We start from the raw sequence: 22137 nt of genomic DNA, 5'->3' as shown, positions 1-22137 counted from the left end.
ACAGAGACCTTGCTGCCTGCATCACAGCCTGTACAGAGACCTTTCTGCCTGCAGCACAGCCTGTACGGAGACCTTTCTGCCTGCATCACAGCCTGTACGGAGACCTTTCTGCCTGCATCACAGCCTGTATGCAGACCTTTCTGCCTGCATCACAGCCTGTACAGAGACCTTTCTGCCTGCATCACAGCCTGTACGGAGACCTTTCTGCCTGCATCACAGCCTGTACAGAGACCTTTCTGCCCACACATCACTACAGAGTAGTGGAAGGCGGTACAGCACATCACTGGTAACAGACTCCCGACCATCCAGGATATCTTTCATCATCATTCCCAGTGTTGTCTCAACACAGGTTGGGAATTTACTCATGGTGATGGGTGGCTTTCTACATTTAATTTTATTGTTATTATTTTTAAATCTTACTTGACCTTTATATGACTAGTGCTCTAATGTGTCTAGTGCTCTTACTTACTCTCTGCTGAGCTGACCTGTTCTCTCATCCAACACATTTCATTGTACCACTGACCTTGTGTTAACATTAGGACAAAATAAACTTGAACTTGATCCAACCTCCAGTGGAACAGCTCTCAAAGTCAGAATTTGAAGTAGAAAAATCAGGGTTGGTCTCTCAACTTCGGCATACACTTTAAACTGCATTGTTTTAATCTCAATACCAGTGTGGCCTAATATAACAGTTCTTAAATATGTATAGTGCTCAGAAACCATCCAGCTATATAACACATAGCCTAACGACAAACCATCCAGCTATATAACAGCCTATAACCACAAACCATCCAGCTATATAACAGCCTATAACCACAAACCATCCAGCTATATAACACATAGCCTATAACCACAAACCATCCATCTATATAACACATAGCCTATAATCACAAACCATCCATCTATATAACATATAGCCTATAACGTAAGGTTATCCTATAACCCTAGTTATATGAGTATAGCGAGCGCTCTGCTCTATTTGGAACTATCCCTTTATCCACTCTAATAATGAATACAACTTTCTCCACATGCACACACCTATTACCTCCGCCTGGCCACACCCACATCCGCTCCTACATAAGCAGGGTCGTGGCCACACAATCAGCTCCTTCCCAAGACTTTCACCACCGAAGGCGAAGACCATGGGGTCAAGTCAGAGCAGAGCGCTCGCTATACTCATATAACTAGGGTTATAGGATAACCTTACATTATAGATCGTATAGCTTTACGCTCTGCTCAATTTGGAACGCAGGAGCTGAGCAGAGCGAAAAGCTCGACAGGTGTACCCGCTGAGGCCCCCTACAACCATCCGAACCGGGGAGGACCCGAGCCCCCCGGTCCTCCCTAGAGGAGGACGGGAGGGAATCGAATCCGACTGTGCGAAGAGGGTTCAGTACCTCAACGCACAGGGTGAGCAGACCGTGGGACTTACCTTCATTCAGAAGGACCCCCGACCACTCGGGCGCTCATCCCACACACCACCAGGTAACGGACGGGAACAAAACACCCCCGTCACAGCCCCCAACATCACGGGGGAAGGTCAAGAACCAAACCCTGTGGCAAGGCTGCAGCAGCGGAGCGCGGAGGAGGTCCCAGCCCTAGGACAACCCAAGGGCTAGGACCCCCTGAAAAAAGAGGCCTGGTGAGGCCAACGAGGCCGCAGCATCGGGACCCCACCAAGCGGTCACTGGTGACATCACCCCCCACATCGCCAGCGTATCGGACAGGGCTCAAACCAAGAGCAGGCCCTTCCCCCCTTGGCATGACGCTCTGAAGCACTCTTCAAGAGGCTACCCCCCCACAACACTGTGGGGTCAGCCGGCGTGCCGGGGAGACAACCCCCAAGGAGGTTGATCCCTCAATCCAGGCAACAGAACTCGACCTGTGCCCGGAGCACTGCGGACTAGACAGGCACCTAAAGGGACTACTGCGAAAACAGTATCCCGGCACCATGTCATAACCTCCACAAACCCGATCCCCCAATCTAGCGGGTCGAGGTTCAAAGAAGAGGCTGACACAATTGGCAGACGTCATGAAAGATGCGGGGGCATACTCTCGGGCAGACGGGGTCAAGCCCAGCCTCAACCCGAGAGTCGACCCTGCTACCAACACACCGGGGAACCAACCACCCCCCTATGTTTAGTTTAACAGGGGGCGGTTGTTCCCTTAACCCACCAAGAAAACTCAGAAACATAACGTATACACAGGCTATACAAGCAGTACAAGTGTTTCAGTTTTCAAAGGGTTAACCTAGGCCAACAGGTCGACGAGAACGAGCACAGACCTGGGCCTGGTGGACCGGGACCTATACAGAGATGCCTAGAGGGGTTGACAGCAACCTCCTCGACAGCCCCCTCCCATCCCCGCCCAACAGGGGGAGGGAGGGGTGAAACAAATGGAGAAGGACCAGGCCCCCTAACACAGCGCAAGGTACAACACAGTATGGACCAAGCACGTGACTGTTAGGGGTAACTCGTAGTGGCATACACATGACACACACATCCATGACATCAATCCCCGCGACGCCCGGCCCGACCCGGCATTTTCCCCCCGGAAAAGCACAAAGTCCTTCAGGGTACCAGAACAGCAGATCTGCCCCGGCGGACAACGGGTTAACTGACCTGGTCCGGCGCGACCAGAACCAGTCCTGTGTCCTAGTCACGCCGCCATCCCCAGTCCTAAGAGGGGGGTAGGTGTGCGTGTCGATCCAAAAACATCACAGAGGGCGCCACCAAGACGGTCAGTACGCGAATGCACTGCTCCTGGTGGCCCACCTCACAGGCGTGAGACCCCTCCGCCAATGTATTGATCTACTCCGTCATCTCCCCCCGGAGATGTACGTGAGCCGTCGAGTCTAACCTAGTGCACTGGCGCTCGGGAGAGATCAAATCTCCTTCCCAGCCGCCCGTATAAAAAACGCTGTTTCTATGAATTGGGCAACCAAGGCGCACCAGCCCATAACGTGGTTTCACATTGAAAACACCCAGGGCCAGCGGTATATGCACGTTGAGAACCCGAAAAACACATCAATGGTAAATTCAAATAAGAAACACCAGACAACGTTCCCTCCATGCTGTCTGGGACAAGCAGCAGGAAGCCGGTCAATAAGACACAGATACGGGTCCCATATGACGCGTCTGAGGGCAAACCCTGTCAATTCCGCTCTTCACACAAGAGGGGAAGACAGAAAATACCCCAGAGAGACCTCTACGTGAGTAACAATTGAAAAAGATATATGTAATAATTGGGCCAAGTGACCAAAGGACCAATACACATTTCAATAGAGAGCAGAGCAGAAAAACAAACAGTTTTCAATGCAACGCATCATCCAACTCTGACAATGACAGCGGTCTGCAGCACAGAACCTGAAAAACTCACGGAAGTCTCATGGCCAATAGAAAATGCGCCCAGTGACGTATTCCATGGCCGGGGAAATCCTGTGACCCACCCATCCTAATATGGAGTGGACCCAGGGAACCCCCCTTCCCCCTCCCTGTGACGCGCTGACCCCACAGCCCGACAGGGAGACTGACGGACAGGAAGGCCAACCCCCTGGCCAATCAGTAAAGGGGGTGAGGGGTTTATCAGTTCACCCCATATGACCCCTCACCCCTGATACAATGTAACAACAAGCAGCGCCATGACACCAGTTGTTAGCGCGCTACATGAAAGCGCATATACCTGCTAGGGTAATAGCTTTACATACTGCACGCCAGCCACAGACGATAAACTTGTTTGTGTAAAAAACTGGTTTTATACAAGGCTTAGGCTCGTGTGCGAAAACTTGCCACCTGCATTTTTATACCTTTACCCTAAAGTAAAGAAAAATAACAGACTCAAAGAGAGGGTCCAAGGACCTTGGTATAATAGCTATATATGTAGCCACTTCTGCAGGCTAACACTCAACCCAGCTATGGACTCAATGCCACGTTACCTAAACGTAGAACATGAACCACACAACCCCCTTCATACAATAAAAAAGGCAAAAAATGCACTCTTACTACTGCAAGAAGAATGCCGTCTTTTATGACGAGAGAAGACACAAGTCCTCGACCAAGTGTTAGCCACAGGCCTTGCTAAGCACATAGACAATAGCGACCAAACTATTTTCAAAGAAAACTGCCCCACTCCCTAAGCAAGAACACAACCCCAACGGTCTTGCCGAGGAGCCTCCTGGTCACGTCGGTCCCTACCGTTCCCTCTGGGCACAGGACGACTGGCTGCAGCGGTAGAGGCACTTCCTCCACTCCTGGCCTTCTTCGCGGAAGACCTAGCAGCGGCAGTGGTGACGGTGGCAACGGCCGCAGGCCTCTGCCGGTGTTGCCTTCTCCTCACGTCACCGGTGGCATCGGGTCGGGGAAATGGGGCTGGAGCACGGCGCGCTCCTCCTCCATCTCCCTGCAGGCTGCCGTCATCTGCTGCATGGCCGACCCGAAAAGTCCAGCATCGGAGAGGGGGGCCGTGAGCAGTGGAATCCTCCTCTGGTCCGGCACCCGCGCCTGCTCCAGCCAAAGGTGGCGCTGGATGAGAGTGGCCAGGGCGCGCTCCTTCCCGGCGGCTATCGCCTGCAGCTGGGTCAGATGCAGGATGGCTCCAGCCGCCTGGGCGTGGAGGTACCGTTGATGGTCATCTAGTACAGCCCCGCCCGCCATCAGCCCCGACATGTAGCGCGCCAGCTGCGCAATGTTGGAGGTTGCAGCCAGGCTCTGTGTCGAGGCGATGTACACCTGGTCACTCCACGAAGCCAACTGCCTAGCCGACTTCCCCAGGGGAACAGGCTTTCTTAACAGCTCCCACACCATCTCGGGGCAAAGGATAGATGCCATCGGGCTATCAAGTCGAGGCACCCCGTCCTTTAGCCCCTGGACCAAACCCACCACCCGCGTGACTGGCATCACAACACTACAACCAGGCCGTTCACCCCCGCTGCTCGCCGTCTTACGACAAGAGCGAGCCGAGGCGAAGAGTCTGCGACGCAAATCCCCGGCACCCAGAGGAACTGTCTGCCTATCGGCCGACTGCCCTCTGGCGGGGGAACCTCACAGGAGATGGGAGCTCAACGGCCCCTTGGTGAAGCACACTCTCCTCCAGGCGCCGACCAGGCGCACCTGTTTGCCACGACCGTGGAATCAGAGATGCCCCACGACGCGCGGAGGACGCAGCGATAGTGAAGCGCTGGTGGAGGGTAGCGTAGTCGTCTAGACCCTCCGACGGTGAAGACATTATCTCTTTGTTTTTACGTAAAATAGCGAGAGAGAAAAAACAAAGATACAATGTCAACGAAACTCCTCTCCAACAAACTACTTCTGCACTAAACTTAAAGTGGTGTGTTACAGACACTTTCGGTGGTGAAAGTAGGGAAGGAGCTGATTGTGTGGCCACGACCCAGCTTATGTAGGAGCGGATGTGGGTGTGGCCAGGCGGAGGTAATAGGTGTGTGCATGTGGAGAACGTTTTATTCATTATTAGAGTGGATAAAGGAATAGTTCCAAATAGAGCAGATCTCCTCTCTGGTAAACAAGAATACCCTGAAGACTCTGGCAGGAGCACTCATTCAAGGGTACTACGACTATGCTTGCACCTCATGGTACCAAAGCACCTCAAAGGCACTAAAAACCAAATTACAAACATCTCAAAACAAACTAGTCAGACTACTGCTTGACCTGACTCATAGAACCCACCTCACCCCTGCCCACTTTGACAACCTAGGATGGCTTAGAGTAGACGACAGAGTACAGCAACTTGCAATGGGCTTGGTCTACAAGATACACTACACGACCAAGGTACCCATGTACATGTCAAAATACTTCCCAAAGGTCAGTGAATACCACGATCACAACACCAGAGGGAGCTCCACAAATCATGTTAAACCCAGATTCGGCTCAAACAAGGGACTAAACACGTTTCGCAATTATGCCACATCAATGTGGAACGCCCTACCGAAAGCTGTAAAGGAATGTGAATCACTACCCACCTTCAAAAACACTCTCAAAAAACACCTACGTGAGACTGCAATTCGAAACTGGCCCCTACAAATGTCCTAACCTAGTTGTACAGTAAATGACCAAGTAAGGCTTTGTCAACATTCCAATGTACAGTGTAAAATGTGTGTGTGTCCCCTACCCAACCCCCCCCCCCCCCCCCCCCCCCCCTTCCAATGTACAGCCCTCACCCAACCCACCCAACCCCACCCCACCAACCTCCTCCAATGTACAGTTTCTACGCCAAATGTATATACACTCCTTTTCTGGACACTTTTGTATCACAAACAGTACTGTATTTGCAAATCTGATATGTCATAAATGTATAGATGTAGCAGTACTGTCTATCTGTATGTCATGTATGTCATATATGTTATGATGAATTGAAAATGGGGGACCCTGGTGGAAACAAGACGAAAGTCTTTCTCTGGTCTGCATCCCCTTAACAATTGTATGTATTGAGATGTACTGTACTGTACCCATTCTGCAATCTGTTAATAAACTTTTCAATCAATCAATCAATCAGTGACGTCACAGGCCCGGAATGATTGATTGAAAACTTTATTAACAGATTTCAGAATGCAGTACAGCTCAATACACACTATTGTTAAGGGGATGCAGACCATGCAGTACTGTTACATTTGTGCTCTCTGAATAGGTCAATGCAACAGGAACAGGTCTCTGGGTCACTTCTTAACACGGCAACATTATGGGATGTGCACTTACCGTCTTCTCCAGAGTCAGACAAAGAAGATAGATCCTAATTATTATCCTCTCTGTGTGTTCAGTATAAAGCTATCCGTCTGCATGCTAGCCTAGCTCAGCACAAATGCATGGAAGTGGATACGGACCACTAGCTTAGCTTTTTGGCCAACAGCTAGGGTAGCTGGTCCGTATCCGCTTCCATTCATGTGTGCTAAGCTAGGCTAGCATGCAGACAGATAGCTGCAGCTGCATACTAGTAAAAGGCTCGCGCGCCGTACCACGTGACTGAACATGGAAGCACCTCAAGCCACGCCCAGCCAGCTGTGGGCCCCGTTCTGCGGTTCTGCAGGAGGCCCTTTTAGTGTTCTATAGATATCTATGCTTTTAGCAGGAGGCCCTGTTAAAGCGAGAGGCGTTATTCTTAAACCTAGAGCGGAGACGCTCTCTGATTGGCCACTGACTGACGCTCTCTGATTGGCCACTGATATGTGTGCCCAATCGCGTGACGAGCTGTGTCTTTGCCCATTTCCGGGTCTACCTAATTCTAGTTTATCACTGGTTAAGCTTAGGCGACTCTTTCGAAGTTGGTTAAGGTTAGAGTTTGGAATCAAGGCTGGTGTTCTATCGCCCTGCTCCAAGACAAACTCTAACCTTAACCAACTTCGAAAGAGTGCCTAAGCTTAACCAGTGTAGAAACAGGCAAGTGGCCAATCAGAGAGCGTCTCCGCAAAATGCGGCTACGTTTAAAAATAACGCGTTGGAGAGACTCGCGCTCTGAACATCACTAGTGCAGTGTTGCATATTCACCACCAGGTGGGAGCATTGGATCATTTATCAGATTGGTAGCGAGTTTGAGTTTTCTCTCTTGTAGCAGTAGGCAGTAGCGCAGTACCGCACACAGGCCACAAGGTGGAATTGTTGATTTATTTGTCAGAACGAACACATGATTGATTGATTGATTGATTGATTGATTGATTGATTGATTGATTGATTGATTGATTGATTGATTGATTGATTGAAAACTTTATTAACAGATTGCAGAATGGGTACAATACAGTACGTCTCAATACAAACAACTGCTAAGAGGATGCAGACCAGAAAAATACTTTCGTCTTGTTTACATCAGGGTGAATGAATGAATGAATGAAAACTTTATTTAACAGATTGCAGAATGGGTACAATACAGTACGGCTCAATACACACAATTGTTAAGGGGGTGCAGACCAGAGAAAGACGTTTGTCTTGTTTACATCAGGGTCCCCCATTTTCAATTCATATCGACATTTATGACATACACAACATACATGACATTTATGGCATAGGGACATACAGGTATTTAATACTGATACATTTGTGACATGAACAGTATTCAAATATATAGTACTGTTACCCATAGATCCTTACAGAGTATATACATATGACGGGGAGGGGACTGTACATTAGGAGGGGGTGGGTGGGTGGGTGGGAGAGAAATATACATACAGTGGGGTGGAGACTGTACATTTGGAGGGGGGTGGGTGGGTGGGAGAGAAATATACATACGGCGGGGAGAGAATATATACATGCGGTGGGGAGGAGACTGTCTATTAGGAGGTGGTGGGGGGTTTGGGCATTTACGGTGGCCAGTTTCGAATTGCAGCCTCCCGTAGGTGCTCTTTAAGAGCGGTTTTGAATGTGGGTAGGGATTCACATTCCTTTACAGCTTTGGGTAGGGCGTTCCACATTGATGTGGCATAATTGCGAAACGTGTTTAGTCCCTTGTTTGAGCCGAATCTGGGTTTAACATGATTTGTTGATCTTCCTCTGGTGTAGTGGTTGTGGTATTCACTGACCTTTGGGAAGTATTTTGACATGTACATGGGTACCTTAGTCGTATAGTGTATCTTGAAGTCCAGGCCCATTGCAAGTTGCTGTACTCTGTCGTCTACTCTGGGCCTGGTCTACAAGATACACTACACGACCAAGGTACCCATGTACATGTCAAAATACTTCCCAAAGGTCAGTGAATACCACGATCACAACACCAGAGGGAGCTCCACAAATCATGTCAAACCCAGATTCGGCTCAAATAAGGGACTAAACACGTTTCGCAATTATGCCACATCAATGTGGAACGCCCTACCCAAAGCTGTAAAGGAATGTGGATCACTACCCACTTTCAAAACCTCTCTCAAGGGACACCTACGGGAGACTGCAATTCAACACTGGCCCCTGTAAATATCCTAACCCAATCATTCCAACCCCCTCCAATGTACAGTCATTTACCTAGTATGGTTTTGTCAATAGTTCAATGTACAATTGTGTTTGTTTGTACAGTGTCTCCTCCCCCCCCCCTCAATGTACAGTGTTACTTGTTTATACAGTGTGCCCCCCGCCCCCCCCCCCCCCCAACCACCTCCAATGTAAATTACCCAGTATGGTTGTCAATATCCCAATGTACCCAACCCCCCCCACCCAACCTCCAATGTACAGTCTCTACGTCAAATGTATATACTCCCTTTTCTTGACTCCTTCTGTATCACAAACAGTACTGTATTTGCAAATCTGGTATGTCATAAATGTATAGATGTAGCAGTACTGACTATCTGTATGTCATGTATGTCATATATGTCTATATGAATTGAAAATGGGGGACCCTGATGGAAACAAGACAAACGTCTTTCTCAGGTCTGCATCCCCTTAACAATTGTATGTATTGAGCCGTACTGTATTGTACCCATTCTGCAATCTGTTAAATAAAGTTTTCATTCATTCATTCATTCTCTGAGCCATCCTAGGTTGTCAAAGTGGGCAGGGGTGAGGTGGGTTCTGGGGGTAAGGTCAAGTAGTAGTCTGACCAGTTTGTTTTGTGATGTTTGTAATCTTGTTTTTAGCGCCTTTGAGGTGCTTTGGTACCATGAGGTGCAAGCATAGTCGTAGTACCCTTGAATGAGTGCTCCTGCCAGAGTCTTCAGTTTTTTTTTTATCCACGTGAAGAAAGGACGTGGTGACGTAACGACGTGGTGACGTACTGGCGTCTGGCTGGACGCCTAGCTCTGCGTTTACTCTGTGGAGGTGTTTCAACTGAAGACAGCGTTCAGCAACACAGAGCATGGCGGCTTTAAACCTCACCGTCAACGCCAGCAACCCGCCGTTAGGTGAGTTATCACAGGCGACAGTGTTGTTTACAGTAGCCATTTTCACGAGAAAATCTTATCTTATTTACGATAACAAGCCGGTTAGTTAGTTAGTTAGTTAGCTGCTGGCTAGTTAGTTACTGTCATGTTAGCCAGCTAGCTGCTAGCATGTTAGCCCTGTTGTCGTGGCATGTTGTAACCAGCTCTATATCACATGGCGTTTTGCAGAATATTCAACCCAATTAAACTGTATTTAACGTTGTTATTTTACCATTTTTAAGTACCAACACGTTAGCTGCATATTTATGCTATGTAACGTGATATTGCTAATGCAGATGTCTTCATTAGCAAACGTTCCAGTTTCAGTTTGGATGACACATGGATCATGCTCGACGTGCTGCTACAGTAGCTGCAGCAAAGCAGGTTGTTTTCTGAGCCAGGGATTATAGCATAATAATGATTTGATTGTCATTTGAATAGTTTTGCCTTTGCATTGTGCTCATTGAAGCAATTGAAGAGTGTGGTAGGCTAGTTATGTATATAGCCGAAATATCCACACAGTTATGAATTGAAATCTGTCAAACAGCGCCTCGTGTGTGTGATGTTGGTAAAACAGGCTGATGCAAGCATTCTGAAAGAAGGGGGGTAGCTTGATTGAAAACTTTATTAATAGATTGCAGAATGGGTACAGTACAGCTCAATACACACAATTGTTAAGGGGATGCAGACCAGAGAAAGACTTTCGTCTTGTTTACATCAGGGTCCCCCATTTTCAATTTATCAGGAACACACACACTCAAAAACGATTATTATGGCGGATGCTGCGTTGCTCTCATTTTGTCGTGTGTTGTACTTGTAAACGCAGCGTACCCTTCCTTCACAGTGGTCTGCAAGCAGGTCTCCACTCATGGAACGGATAGTCTCATATAGGGCTGCACGATTTTGGGAAATAATCTAATTGCGATTATTCTGACAGATATTGCGATTGCGATTTGCGATGCGATTATAACATATTTAAAAAAAAATTTACAAGAAGAATGTTGCTGCTTTCTGTAGTCGGGTCCCAACTGCAAAATTACTGTATTACCCTGTATTATACACTTTTACTATCATGTAGACTATTCTGCTTTGTGTTTACATGTGATGTATTGTATACATGCACATTTATTATGTTCTTGTGTGATGTATCGCACATTTTATTGCTGTGTGATGTATTGCAAATGTTATTGCTGTCATCTTGGCCAGGTCTACCTTGCAAAGGAGATCTTGTATCTCAATGGGACTTCCTAGTTAAAAAAAAATATTTTTTTTTAATTGCAGGCTTAGCGATTTGATAATTGCATCATTCCAAATCGCGATTTCGATTAAAAAACGATTAATCGTGCAGCCCTAGTCTCATAGTATCAATAGTCTATGAACACTACACAAAGTGGACAACATGTTCTTGGCACAATTTGGAAATACACAAACGGCTGTTTTTATCTTTTAGATAATGCTGAGCTGTATTCCAATTAGGGATGTTAACAATTAATAGAAGAATTGATCGTTAAGGATTTACTCGAACACATGACATTTACTCGATCTATCAAACAATGATATGTTACAATGTTGTCTATATCTTATTACATTGTAGCCGTCAGTAGAATGGTGTATTTTCAAAGCAATGAACAGATAGAGGGCGCAATATAACTATAACGAGGAGGCGACTACCTCTGTGTCTGGAAAATAAGCGATGGCTCAGGGGGAAAAAACACGAGCGACTGCAACATTAAGCAGGCTAAGAGAAGCGTTGATTTAGAAAAAATAACCCAAGCCAGTCTGCGCATTTATCTAAAACTGCATGATCAATATGGTTGACGGCGAAGGATTTCGGCAAATGATACACCTGCTTGAGCCTGTGTACCATATCCCATCCTGAGGCACAACCACCTCGGTCATCGAGAAGAGCTACACCGATGCGAAGTTCAGCGTTGCTCGGACAGCTAGCTAACGTTACCGGTGCTCGCAAGGTTGCATTGACGACAGACCGCTGGACTGCCCTGACGACCGAAAGCTACTGTATGTTACCGTCACTTGCATATGTGTCACATCACCTGGCGAGGACTGTAGGGGTGTAAAGGTACGCGACATCCGTACAGAACCGTTTCAGTGTGTACCGTACTGAACGGCTGTGTACCGATTAATAACCACTAACAACCGCCCACCGGGGGCTGTTTTTTTCACAATCTAATATTATTATTTAAAAAAAATGTACAAGTCGATTATTAATTTCAATATAGAATATTTGTTGACAGGCCTACAAGTACAATTAGTTACTGCAGTGCACACTACATCACCCCTGAGTGGAACATGGAAAGCCAAACTTTCCCCCACTGTACCGAAAACCCGTACCGAACCTTGACTTCAAAACCGATGTACGTACGTACTAGTGTTGTCACGATACTGGAATTTCGAACTTCGATACGATACCTTGAAAAGTATCGATATTCGATACCATTTTCGATACCACAGGGAAAAAGGTTCAATCTTAAAATGTAATTTTTCCCCCCCCCTTCTAATAGATTTTGCTTTTGTTGCTGGTTGATTCTCCTCAGCTTCTCTCTGGTACTATAAGAGAAGATAAATATAACACTTTTAAAACCAGTTGTTTATCTTTAGATCACACATTTAAAAACAACTGTTCGGGGAGCTCCAGTAGCTCACCGCGTACCTCGAACGCTATTTCGGCGTCGGGGACAACCGTGCGCGTCACGGATCTGGGGTACACGAGTTCGACTCCCGGACTCGCCGTATTTTCTCAGAGTGTCTTTCCCCCGATCTATACCCCATTCAACCTGTCTCTGTCGGTCATACTTGACCAGAAAAAACGATAAACGCTAAAAGAAACCAGCTGACTGGTCAAAGTAAAAAAAATAAAAAAAACTGTTCATCTCACTTCAATCATTTTTATTGCAGAACATGGTATTTTCTCAAGCAGACACTGTAATCTGTGTTGCATGTACCTGACAAACTGAACAGTTTGTATTACAGTCATATTCCGACTTAAACTGAATGCACATGTGTGTGTGTGGACTACTGTACTATTACAGGTATTGAAATGAACAATGCAACTTCCTTATACAAAAAAAAAATTAAATGTGTATGAATAATTAAATATCGATATTGCGGGAAATGAGTATTGAAACCGTTTTAAATATTCAGTATCGATATGTATAGATTTTTCGATCTTTTTGACAACACTAGTACGTACCGTACAGTGGTTTTTGTGTACCGTTACACCCCTAGAGGACTGGTGAGTCACCACTGCTGTGTTGCTAACTAGGAGTTTGCTGGGTCGGCATATTGCAGACCACCTCGCGTAACAGTTAAAAGAAGCCATTCCCCATCATCCCTGGACACAAACCCGACTGACAATGCGGGGGAGATTCCCCAGGCTGGCAAAGCTGGTGCGCCAGTGCCTCTATATATATCTGACCATCTCGATATGCTGGAATCAGGACCCACGCACCTCATTTATTTATCACCATGTGTCCGAAAGTCATTTACATTTTATTTTCGTCTAAAGAAATCCATCGTTTTCTCTGCTAATCCGTGAACATTTGAAGACAAACACCAATAATTTAATGTTGAACCGCACTCCCTCCATCTTTAATCATAATCCCCCCCAACATAAAACTTGTTGCATGGCTGCATGTCAATCAAATCAACCTCCCTGCTGATATCTTGCACCAAAGACATGTGGAAACATGCCAAAACCAACAGGGACAATAATTGTCTTCCATTTTGGAAGGCCTCTCCAATTAACTGGTTCGAAACACACACACACACACACACACACACAGACACACACACACACACACATACAGAGAGAGCGCTTTCTATTCATGGCTCTGTTAAAGAATGTATTGCATGTCCTGACAGGTGTAATTGTAATTCTGTTCCTCTCCTGCAGGGGTGCTGTTGGCAGCAGAGCATGTCAAGGGGAGCGTGAAGCTGTCAGTGGAGGAGGGCAAAGACACCAAGCTCCATGTCTCTGAGTGAGTCAGCTGTATGGCTAGTGTTTAACTCTGAGTCAGCTGTATGGCTAGTGTTTAACTCAGTGAGTCAGCTGTATGGCTAGTGTTTAACTCAGTGAGTCAGCTGTATGGCTAGTGTTTAACTCAGTGAGTCAGCTGTATGGCTACTAGTGTTTAACTCTGAGTCAGCTGTATGGCTACTAGTGTTTAACTCAGTGAGTCAGCTGTATGGCTACTAGTGTTTAACTCAGTGAGTCAGCTGTATGGCTAGTGTTTAACTCAGTGAGTCAGCTGTATGGTTAGTGTTTAACTCAGTGAGTCAGCTGTATGGCTAGTGTTTAACTCAGTGAGTCAGCTGTATGGCTAGTGTTTAACTCAGTGAGTCAGCTGTATGGCTAGTGTTTAACTCAGTGAGTCAGCTGTATGGTTAGTGTTTAACTCAGTGAGTCAGCTGTATGGCTAGTGTTTAACTCTTGAGTGAGTCAGCTGTATGGCTAGTGTTTAACTCTTGAGTGAGTCAGCTGTATGGTTAGTGTTTAACTCTTGAGTGAGTCAGCTGTATGGCTAGTGTTTAACTCTTGAGTGAGTCAGCTGTATGGCTAGTGTTTAACTCAGTGAGTTTTTTTAACATTCGAAGCTTCTATTGAAGTATTCGAACGAAGCTTCGAATGTCTATTAAAAAAAAATGTACTTCATAAAAAAGAATAACGTTTAAAAAAAAATTAAACTAAATCCTCAATTTGAATAAACTGATGAATCTGATTAAATTAGTATTTTTCTTTTATTAAATCAACTTTCTTTAATGAATATATAACGCATCAGTTTCGTCAACATAAATGGTATGAAAGTGATGGTGACGTTTTATAGTATAATATTATAATATTAGTGTAGCCTAATCTTTAACTGCAACTGTGAAGAAACCCCCCCATTGGTTTAAACGGATTGAATTAGGGCTGTCCCCGACTAAGGATTTGGATGGTCGACTATGATTGGCCAAAATTTGCCGCTAGTCGACTATTTGTTTTTGTTTTGTATCATTCCATTTGGGCTGTGGGGGGTGCCTAATGTCTGAAGGAGTCGATTGAAGGCTTCTTGTCCTCTGCAAAAGCATGCAATTGGTCCACTGATGGATACATCTTGATATTTGTCTAGTCTAGTGTGTTCATTAGATGGGTGAAATCCTCTTTCAGTGCCTGTTTTCGTAGGCAGTTAGCCTCTGGTATGTGTGCCATTAGCGTTAGCCACGCTTCTAGGCCTCTTTTCTTTTGGAAAGAATGATTAAAAATAAATAAATAAAAATAAAAATATTAGAATCTTTTTATTTAATTCTTTTGACTAAGAGGTTGGCTAGTCAACTACGGCTCCTTTTCGACCGATTAGTCGACTAATAGGGGTCAGCCCTAGATTGAATAGACGCAAATCTTTTTTTAAATTTTCTTTTATTAAAAATAAAAAATTCAAATGTTGATTTAGAATTTGAATGTCAACATTATGATTGAAGTTTCGAAGCATTCGGTACAGCCCTAGCTGTATGGCTAGTGTTTAACTCTTGAGTGAGTCAGCTGTATGGCTAGTGTTGAGCCAGAACGTTGGAACCTTCGTTTGTTACGTTGGCATTCGAATTCTAAATCAACATTTGAATTTTTTATTTTTTATTATTTTTTTTTAATTTATGTAATTTTTTTTATTCATTCTGTTTAAACCAATGGGGTTTTTCTTCACAGTTGCAGATAAAGATTAGGCTACACTAATATTATAGTATTAAAAGAAACTGATGAGCTATATTCATTAGAAAGTTGATTTAGTTGGGCTGGGGCTTCTCCCTGGGCTGGGTCTGGGGCTGGAAAGTTGATTTAATAAAAGAAAAAATACTTATTTAATCAGATTTAATCAATTTATTCAAATTCACTGATGAGTCAATATGATAATTAATGATACAGACCACATTGATATACCGGTAATCCCCAATTGCTAGGAAAACATGCTAAACACTGGAAAAGGCCATTTATAGTTCATGTCCCCTTTAAGCATTTCTGGTTGAAATAAAGTTAGTTATAAGGTTTTTAGTTTGTCGTTAAAAAAGAACTACACTTACCAGTAGAACGCCTGTCGTTCAGTGCTGTCGCCTAATACAGCCAGGAGTCTACGCTGTGGTGACGTCAGTCAGCAGCGCCAAAGTGAGTGTAGTTCCTCAGTGAACAAAAACGTAAACATTGTTATTTTGCGTTACATTTACGATTATTTGCGAATTGTTTCATGTTGAGCTATAGATTGTGGATGAATACACACAGAAAGGTACACCATGCCAATGTTCATGCTTTAGTTGTTTTAAACGAGACGATTTAGAAATTGGTCCATTGGAAATACATTGCCATGATTTCAAGGAGGGTGGACCATGCGGGAAACACCAATGAGCAATGACGTAATCACCACACCTCCCTATAACGCATGTTTTGTGTTTAACTGAATGTGTTGTTGTTCTGCTAATAACACTCCAGTGATGTTCAATGATGTTCTCAACAGAATGTGTTCCGCTAATAAGAGATGTTTTCTCTCCACCAGTGATGTTCAGTTCAGTGATGTGAACTCCATCACGCGCTTCCTGGCTCGCATGGATCCTGCTCAGGGGCTCTATGGCTCCAGCCTCCTGGAGCAGAGCGAGGTGAGAGAGGGAGACGGGGAGGGAGGGAGGGAAAGAGAATGAGGGAGGGAGAGAGGGAGATGTTGAAGTAGATTTAAACAGGGGGTGTCCATTAATCACAGGTGTGTCTGTGCAGGTGGACCACTGGCTGGAGTTCAGCGCCCGGCGTCTGTGCGGTCAGACCAACCTGTCTGCTCCCCTGGCAGAGCTGGACCGAGCCCTGTCGCTCAGGACCTTCCTAGTGGGTCACGGCACCACCCTGGCTGACCTCAGTGTCTGGGCAGCACTCGCAGGTCAGTACACGACGTGTAACACACCTGGAGGTCAGTAACACACCTGGAGCAAAACAGGAAAAAGCATTTCATATAAAAGTATTCTGTATTTTTCAGGCGGCTAGGTGGTGTAGTGGTCTAAGGCACTCGCCACCAGTGTGGAGACGCTAGGATTCGCGTGTTCGAATCCAGCTCTCCACATTGTTTTTCAGTTTGGCTGGTCGTCCGCAGTAATACACATTGGCCGTATTACGGGGAGGGAAAAACTGAAGGGTGGGGATCGAACGTTGTGAACAAGCGACTCCTACAAGTCGGTTGGTGCGCCTGCGCAGTAGAATCAGGAAGTGTCGGGGGCAGCGTGAGCCTCCCACGCGTTACTCCTCGAACACTGAGAGATCGAGCTGCGCAGGTGAAAAGATGCGACTGCTGTTACCTCAAGTACCGGAGGGGACTTGTGCTATGTATGACTTAGTCCTCACTGCAGCCGGCTTGTGGGAGGCAAGAAACAGCGTTCGTGACAGGGGAGGGTTGAATTGGATGATACGAAATTGGGATGGGAGAAAATATAGAAAATGGGAGAAAAAGTGGATCAAAAAAAAAAAAGTATTCTGTATTTTTGTATGACAACTAATAAAGAAACGTGAGGAGGTCACTAACACCTGTAGGTCAGTAACACACCTGGAGGTCAGTAATACAGACACTGAACACGACGTGTAACACCTGGATCTGAACCCGGCTGCGGAATCCAAACTATTTGTACGTGTTTTAGTTTAGGTGTAACTTACTTTTAGAAAAAAGAGCGAAACATGTAGCTTATAGTAGGTGCTCTCTGCATAGCTGTTAGCATGTAGCTTATAGGCTCTCTGCACAGCTGTTAACATGTAGCTTATAGCAGCTCTCTGCATAGCTGTTAGCATGTAGCTTATAGGCTCTCTGCACAGCTGTTAACATGTAGCTTATAGCAGCTCTCTGCACAGCTGTTAGCATGTAGCTTATAGCAGCTCTCTGCACAGCTGTTAGCATGTAGCTTATAGGTGCTCTCTGCACAGCTGTTAGCATGTAGCTTATAGGGGCTCTGCACAGCTGTTAACATGTGGCTTATATGTGCTCTCTGCACAGCTGTTAGCATGTAGCTTATAGCAGCTCTCTGCACTGCTGTTAGCATGTAGCTTATAGGTGCTCTGCACAGCTGTTAGCATGTAGCTTATAGGTGCTCTCTGCACAGCTGTTAACATGTAGCTTATAGGTGCTCTCTGCACAGCTGTTAACATGCAGCTTATAGGTGCTCTCTGCACAGCTGTTAACATGTAGCTTATAGCGGCTCTCTGCACAGCTGTTAACATGTAGCTTATAGCGGCTCTCTGCACAGCTGTTAGCATGTAGCTTATAGCGGCTCTCTGCACAGCTGTTAGCATGTAGCTTATAGGTGCTCTGCACAGCTGTTAACATGTAGCTTATAGGTGCTCTGCACAGCTGTTACCATGTAGCTTATAGGTGCTCTCTGCACAGCTGTTAGCATGTAGCTTATAGGTGTTCTCTGCACAGCTGTTAACATGTAGCTTATAGCAGCTCTCTGCACAGCTGTTAGCATGTAGCTTATAGGTGCTCTCTGCACAGCTGTTAGCATGTAGCTTATAGGTGTTCTCTGCACAGCTGTTAACATGTAGCTTATAGGTGCTCTCTGCACAGCTGTTAACATGCAGCTTATAGGTGCTCTCTGCACAGCTGTTAACATGTAGCTTATAGCGGCTCTCTGCACAGCTGTTAACATGTAGCTTATAGCGGCTCTCTGCACAGCTGTTAGCATGTAGCTTATAGCGGCTCTCTGCACAGCTGTTAGCATGTAGCTTATAGGTGCTCTGCACAGCTGTTAACATGTAGCTTATAGGTGCTCTGCACAGCTGTTACCATGTAGCTTATAGGTGCTCTCTGCACAGCTGTTAGCATGTAGCTTATAGCAGCTCTCTGCACAGCTGTTAGCATGTAGCTTATAGGTGCTCTCTGCACAGCTGTTAGCATGTAGCTTATAGGTGTTCTCTGCACAGCTGTTAACATGTAGCTTATAGCAGCTCTCTGCACAGCTGTTAACATGTAGCTTATAGGTGCTCTGCACAGCTGTTAGCATGTAGCTTATAGGTGCTCTCTGCACAGCTGTTAACATGTAGCTTATAGCAGCTCTGCACAGCTGTTAGCATGTAGCTTATAGGTGCTCTCTGCACAGCTGTTAACATGTAGCTTATAGGTGCTCTCTGCACAGCTGTTAACATGTAGCTTATAGGTGCTCTGCACAGCTGTTAGCATTCAGCTTATAGGTGCTCTCTGCACAGCTGTTAACATGTAGCTTATAGGTGCTCTCTGCACAGCTGTTGGCATGTAGCTTATAGGTGCTCTCTGCACAGCTGTTAGCATGTAGCTTATAGGTGCTCTCTGCACAGCTGTTAACATGTAGTTTATAGGTGCTCTCTGCACAGCTGTTAGCATGTAGCTTATAGGTGCTCTGCACAGCTGTTAACATGTAGTTTATAGGTGCTCTCTGCACAGCTGTTAGCATGTAGCTTATAGGTGCTCTGCACAGCTGTTAACATGTAGCTTATAGGTGCTCTCTGCACAGCTGTTAGCATGTAGCTTATAGGTGCTCTGCGCAGCTGTTAACATGCAGCTTATAGGTGCTCTCTGCACAGCTGTTAACATGTAGCTTATAGGTGCTCTCTGCACAGCTGTTAGCATGCAGCTTATAGGTGCTCTCTGCACAGCTGTTAACATGCAGCTTATAGGTGCTCTCTGCACAGCTGTTAGCATGCAGCTTATAGGTGCTCTCTGCACAGCTGTTAGCATGCAGCTTATAGGTGCTCTCTGCACAGCTGTTAACATGTAGCTTATAGGTGCTCTCTGCACAGCTGTTAGCATGCAGCTTATAGGTGATCTCTGCACAGCTGTAACATGCAGCTTATAGGTGCTCTCTGCACAGCTGTTAACATGTAGCTTATAGGTGCTCTCTGCACAGCTGTTAACATGCAGCTTATAGGTGCTCTCTGCACAGCTGTTAACATGCAGCTTATAGGTGCTCTCTGCACAGCTGTTAACATGCAGCTTATAGGTGCTCTCTGCATAGCTGTTAGCATGCAGCTTATAGGTGCTCTCTGCACAGCTGTTAACATGTAGCTTATAGGTGCTCTCTGCACAGCTGTTAGCATGCAGCTTATAGGTGCTCTCTGCACAGCTGTTAGCATGTAGCTTATAGGTGCTCTCTGCACAGCTGTTAACATGTAGCTTATAGGTGCTCTCTGCACAGCTGTTAGCATGTAGCTTATAGGTGCTCTCTGCACAGCTGTTAGCATGCAGCTTATAGGTGCTCTCTGCACAGCTGTTAGCATGTAGCTTATAGGCCGGCTCTGCAGAGCTGTTGAGGATGTGAGTGTATAGGGGAATTGCCATAATGACAGAATTGGAGGATGGAGGAAAAGGTGAATTTTTTTTCTGTTAGAAACATATTTTAGGAAGAGAAGAGAAGATTCACGAGCAAGCCGCAATTTCTTAATTTTTTATCCACTTTTTCTCCCATTTTCTATTTTTCTCCCATCCCAATTTCGTATCATCCAATTCAACCCTCCCCTGTCACGAACGCTGTTTCTTGCCTCCCACAAGCCGGCTGCAATGTGGACTAAGTCATACATAGCACGAGTCCCCTCCGATACTCGAGGTAACAGCAGTCGCATCTTTCAGCGTCAGGGGTCTGCGCTTTGGAGGGGCGCCGCCCCCATCGCTTCCTGATTCTACTGCGCAGGCGCACCAACCGACCTGTAGGAGTCGCTGTCCACAACGCCCGATCCCCACCCATCAGTTTCCCACCCCCTAATACTGCCAAATGTATTAGTACGGACGACCAGCTAAACTGAAAGCAATGTGGAGCGCTGGGCTCGAACAGGCGAACCCAGCGTCTCGAGTATTCGTGGTGAGCGCCTTGCCCACTGCGCCACGTAGCCGCCCTTAAGCCGCAATTTTCTAAGATATCTTCACTCGCACAGAAAACATGTGGCTGCAACTCTGACTGGCTTCAAGAGGGAGGGTTCTGGCCTCTGACTGGCCTCTCTCCCCCCCTCTCTCTCAGGTCATGCAGAGTGGCAGCAGGGTCAGGCAGCCTCCTTCTCTCACGTGAGTCGCTGGTTCTCCTTCCTCGCCTCCCAGGGTCCCTTTGCTGCTGTGGGCAACAAGTACAACAGGAAGGCTGCTCCACACAAGACCTCTGTGAGTATCTGTCAAACCTGTCACACCTGTTAAACATGTTACACCTGTCACACCTGTGTTTATATACCTGCCTTCAGCGATAAACTCTGCATCACTGGTGTTTATATACCTGCCTTCTAGGGCTGAGCCCAAACGTTCGAACGTTTGGACCTTCGTTCGTTACGTTGGCATTCTAATTCTAAATCAACATTAGAATTTGTAATTTTTAATAATACAATTTTTCTTTTCTTTTTTTAAATAAATTTTATATATTTTTTGTATTCATTCTGTTTAAACCAATGGGGTTTTTCTTCACAGTTGCAGATAAAGATTAGGCTACACTAATATTATAGTATTAAAAAAAACTGATGAGTTATATTCATTAAAGAAAGTTGATTTAATAAAAAAATTACTCATTTAATCAGATTAATCACTAATTCAAATTGAGGATTTTGTTTGAGGACATTTATTTAAAAAAAGAAAAAAACCTTTTTTGAATTGTTTTTTAGATATGGCAAATTTTCATATCGGTGCATCCCTAATATACCTGCCTTCAGAGATGAACTCTGCATCACTCTGGTGTTTCTGTGTCTCTCAGTCGGAGGAGAAGAAGCAGCAGGATGTGGGGAAGTTCGTGGACCTGCCAGGAGCTGAGATGGGCAAGGTGGTGGTGCGCTTCCCCCCAGAGGCCAGCGGGTAAAGATACTGCGCAAAAAAACTAAAATATTACATATTTAATGAGATGAAAAACAATTTTATATAGATAGGATTATTCAATGTTTTCCAGGGGAGTTTCGGGATTCTTAGATGCCATGCTTTGCTTAGAGATTATGATTATGATAATTATGAATATGACCTGGTTAGTGATGATTATGATAATTATGAATATAACCTGGTTAGTGATGATGATTATGATAATTATGAATATGACCTGGTTAGTGTTGATGATTATGATAATTATGAATATTACCTGGTTAGTGATGATGAGTATGATAATTATGAATATGACCAGGTTAGTGTTGATGATTATGATAATTATGAATATGACCTGGTTAGTGATGATGATTATGATAATTATGAATATGATATGACGTATGATTCATACGTCACGGAAATCATCGCCCTATCCTTAGGGATGGGTACCGAATTCGGTACTTTTGAGGTACCGAACCGAAACACGTC

General features: G+C 45.5%; 1 protein-coding gene across 3 annotated transcripts in view; it reads left to right on the top strand.

Moving 5' to 3' along the window:
• The first annotated feature begins 9738 nt into the window (after positions 1-9738).
• eprs1 (glutamyl-prolyl-tRNA synthetase 1) overlaps positions 9739-22137 on the top strand; it is a 96612-nt gene continuing 84213 nt past the window's right edge. For all 3 annotated transcript variants that reach the window (XM_084337191.1, XM_084337192.1, XM_084337190.1), the window contains exons 1-6: positions 9739-9823; positions 13755-13839; positions 16381-16480; positions 16596-16752; positions 20840-20976; positions 21554-21651. In XM_084337191.1, coding sequence (XP_084193317.1) covers positions 9778-9823; positions 13755-13839; positions 16381-16480; positions 16596-16752; positions 20840-20976; positions 21554-21651 — 623 coding nt within the window. In that variant the 5' untranslated portion in view covers positions 9739-9777. The remainder of the gene's footprint in view (positions 9824-13754; positions 13840-16380; positions 16481-16595; positions 16753-20839; positions 20977-21553; positions 21652-22137) is intronic.

Source organism: Notolepis coatsorum (genome assembly GCF_963971535.1).
Source record: "Notolepis coatsorum genome assembly, chromosome: 20".
Classification (NCBI taxonomy): domain Eukaryota; kingdom Metazoa; phylum Chordata; class Actinopteri; order Aulopiformes; family Paralepididae; genus Notolepis; species Notolepis coatsorum.
This window is presented reverse-complemented; position numbering and strand designations above follow the sequence as displayed.